General features: G+C 73.9%; 1 protein-coding gene across 1 annotated transcript; it reads left to right on the top strand.

The window, feature by feature from the left end:
• Positions 1 to 1652: 1652 nt before the first annotated feature.
• On the top strand, positions 1653 to 2093 carry AURANDRAFT_7107 (hypothetical protein; the record flags this gene model as incomplete). The annotated part of the gene is made up of 1 exon (XM_009040880.1): positions 1653 to 2093. A coding segment is annotated over one exon (441 nt), but the record flags the coding sequence as incomplete, so codon positions are not given.
• Positions 2094 to 2710: the final 617 nt, after the last annotated feature.

The raw sequence follows: 2710 nt of genomic DNA, 5'->3' as shown, positions 1-2710 counted from the left end.
CGACGCGCAGGCGGCGCGCTGGGCCGGGCGCGCGCCGGCGCGCGCGGCCGCGCCGGCCGCGGCCGTGCCCGGCCCGCGGGCCGGCGACACGGCTCGCGCGGAGGCGCTGCTGGCGGCGGCGGACTGGAGCGACGTCTGGGCGCCGCTGGCGGCGGCCTGCGCGCTGCGCGGGCGCGGCGACGCCGTCGCCGACCTCGGGTCCGGGGCGGCGCTGGCCTACGGCGCCGTCGCCGCGCGGTGCGCGCGCGTCGGGGCCTGGCTCGCGCGCGCCGACGCGGGCGCCGTCGTCGGCGTGCTCGCGCCCAACGGCCTCGCGGCCTTCGAGGTCCACTTCGCCGTCGGCGGCTTCGCCGGCGGCGTCGTGCTCAACTGCAACCCGCGCTGGAGCCGCGACGAGCTGCGGTTCTGCCTCGGCGCCGCGGGGTGCCGCGCGGTCGTCGCGGCCGCGGCCGCGCGCGACGCGGTCGCCGGCGCCGGCGCGGCGCTCGCGGCGCTGCTCTGGGCCGGCGGCGACGACGGCGCACCGTCGGGACTCGCGCCGGCGGAGGCGTCCTACGAGGCCGTCGCGCGCGGCGGCGCCGCGCCGGAGCGCGCGGGATTCCGCGGCGACGGCGACGCCGGCTGCGAGATGTACTACACGTCGGGCACGTCCGGCCGCCCCAAGGGCGTCGTGCTCGCGCGGCGCGTCGTCCTGCTCCACGCCGCGGGCTGCCTCAGGGAGCACCGCATCCACGGCGGCGATTGCTGGCTCCACGCGGGGCGGCAAAAGAGAGCGAAATTCCCAACTTCAAAGCCTCATATCTCGGCCGTTTTCCACTCGTTTCGGCTGATTTCTGGACGAGCGATCATCTCTCGGAGCGGTATCGAAGCACGAATGCTTTTTCCGGAACGCGCGCGCGCGAAACACTCACGTTGAAGCGACGTTGAATCTCTCTTTTGCTGCCCAGGCTCCACGTCGCGCCGCTCTTCCACCTCGTCGACGCGTACGCGGTCTTCGCGATCACCTGGGTCGGCGGCCGCCACGTCATCCTGCCGGCCTTCGACGGCCGGGGCGTCGCGGCGGCCGTGGGCGAGCGGCGCGTGACCGTGTCCAACGTCGCGTCGACGATGGTCACGCTCTGTGTGGGAATCAACCGGTGGAACGCCCTGTCCGGCAAAAACTTCAAACCTCTCTAGCTCGGTCACATCGAAGTCGATTCGGGTGATTTTTGGACGAATCGATGGCTCTCGTCGAGTTCTCGAAGCACAGCGGAAGAGCTTGCGTCAAAAACTGTCGCATACGCGCACATTGAAGTCGGGTTGAAGATTTGAGTTCCACGCAGGTCACGCTGCTCCTCGCGGACGCCGCGGTCCGGCGCGCGGACTTTTCGTCCCTCGAGCTCCTGTCCTGCGGCGGCGCGCCCCTGGCGCCGGCGACGGTGCGGGCGGCCGTGGCGACCTTCGGGTGCGAGTTTTTCCTGTCCTACGGCATGACGGAGTGCTGCGGGAAGATCGCCATGTCTCTGGTCGACGCCGCGGTCCGCGCGGAGCTCGGCCCCGCGGGGACGCTGGACCTCGTCTGCTCGAGCGGGCGGCCCTTCTTCCTGCTGGACGTGCGCGTCGTCGCCGGGTCGACGAGCGCGGCGCCGGCGGACGAGGACGACGCCGCGGACGTCGCGCGCGGCGCCGGCGCCGTCGGCGAGGTCTGGATCCGGGGCCCCACGGTCTTCTCCGGCTACGTCGGCGGCGCCGCGCCCGACGCCTTCGCGGGGCCCTGGTTCCGCACGGGCGACCTCGCGACGGTCGACGGCCGGGGCTACCTGACGATCACGGACCGCGCCAAGGACATGATCCTCGTCGGCTCGGAGAACGTCTACTGCGTCGAGGTCGAGCGCGCGCTCCACGACCACCCGAGCGTGACCCACGCGGCGGTCTACGGCCTCCCCGACGGCGCCCTGGGCGAGCGCGTCAAGGCCGTCGTCGTCGCCGACGGCGCGGTCGCGGCCGACGACCTCCGGCGGCACTGCGCGAATCTCCTCGCGGACTTCAAGGTGCCGTCGCGGGTCGAGTTCCTCGACGCGCTGCCGCTCACGGGCTCGGGCAAGGTCGCCAAGGCCGCGCTCAAGGCCGGCGACGGCGCCCGCGCGCGCGCGGCCGCCGCCGCGAGGGACGCCGCGGACCTCGGGGCAGGACAAGAGAGCGAAATTCCCAACTTCAAAGGCTCCTATCTCGGCCGCTTTCCACTCGTTTCGGCTGATTTTTGGACGAGCGATCATCTCGTGCAACGGCCTCGAAGCGTGGATGCTTTTCCGGAACGCGCGCGCGCGGAACACTCACGTTGAAGCGACGTTGAATCTCTCTTTTCCTGCCCAGGCGGACCTCGCGGCGGACCACGCGTACGCCGTCGAGCTCGCGCCGCGGCCGGCGGCGGCGGTTTCGCGGCCGGCCGGGTCCTGGGTCGTCGTCGGCGGCGGCGCCGTCGGCGCCGCGCTCGCCGAGGCCCTCGGCGGCGTGTTGGTCGCCGTCGGCGGCCGCGGCGACCCGGAGGCGACCCTGGCGGCCGTCGAGGCCGCGACGCGCGCGGCGATGGCGCCGGACTGCGCGGGCGTCGCCTGCCTCGCGGCCCTCGACGGCGGCCTCGACCACCCGGGCGGCGCCGTCGAAACGAACGAGCGAACCGTCCTGGCGGCCTGCGCGGCGGCGCTCGGCGTCGCCAGGGCCGCGGCGGCTT

Source organism: Aureococcus anophagefferens, assembly GCF_000186865.1.
Source record: "Aureococcus anophagefferens unplaced genomic scaffold AURANscaffold_17, whole genome shotgun sequence".
NCBI lineage: Eukaryota > Pelagophyceae > Pelagomonadales > Pelagomonadaceae > Aureococcus > Aureococcus anophagefferens.
The sequence above is the reverse complement of the archived record's forward strand: the minus strand, read 5'-3'. Positions and strand labels throughout refer to the sequence as shown.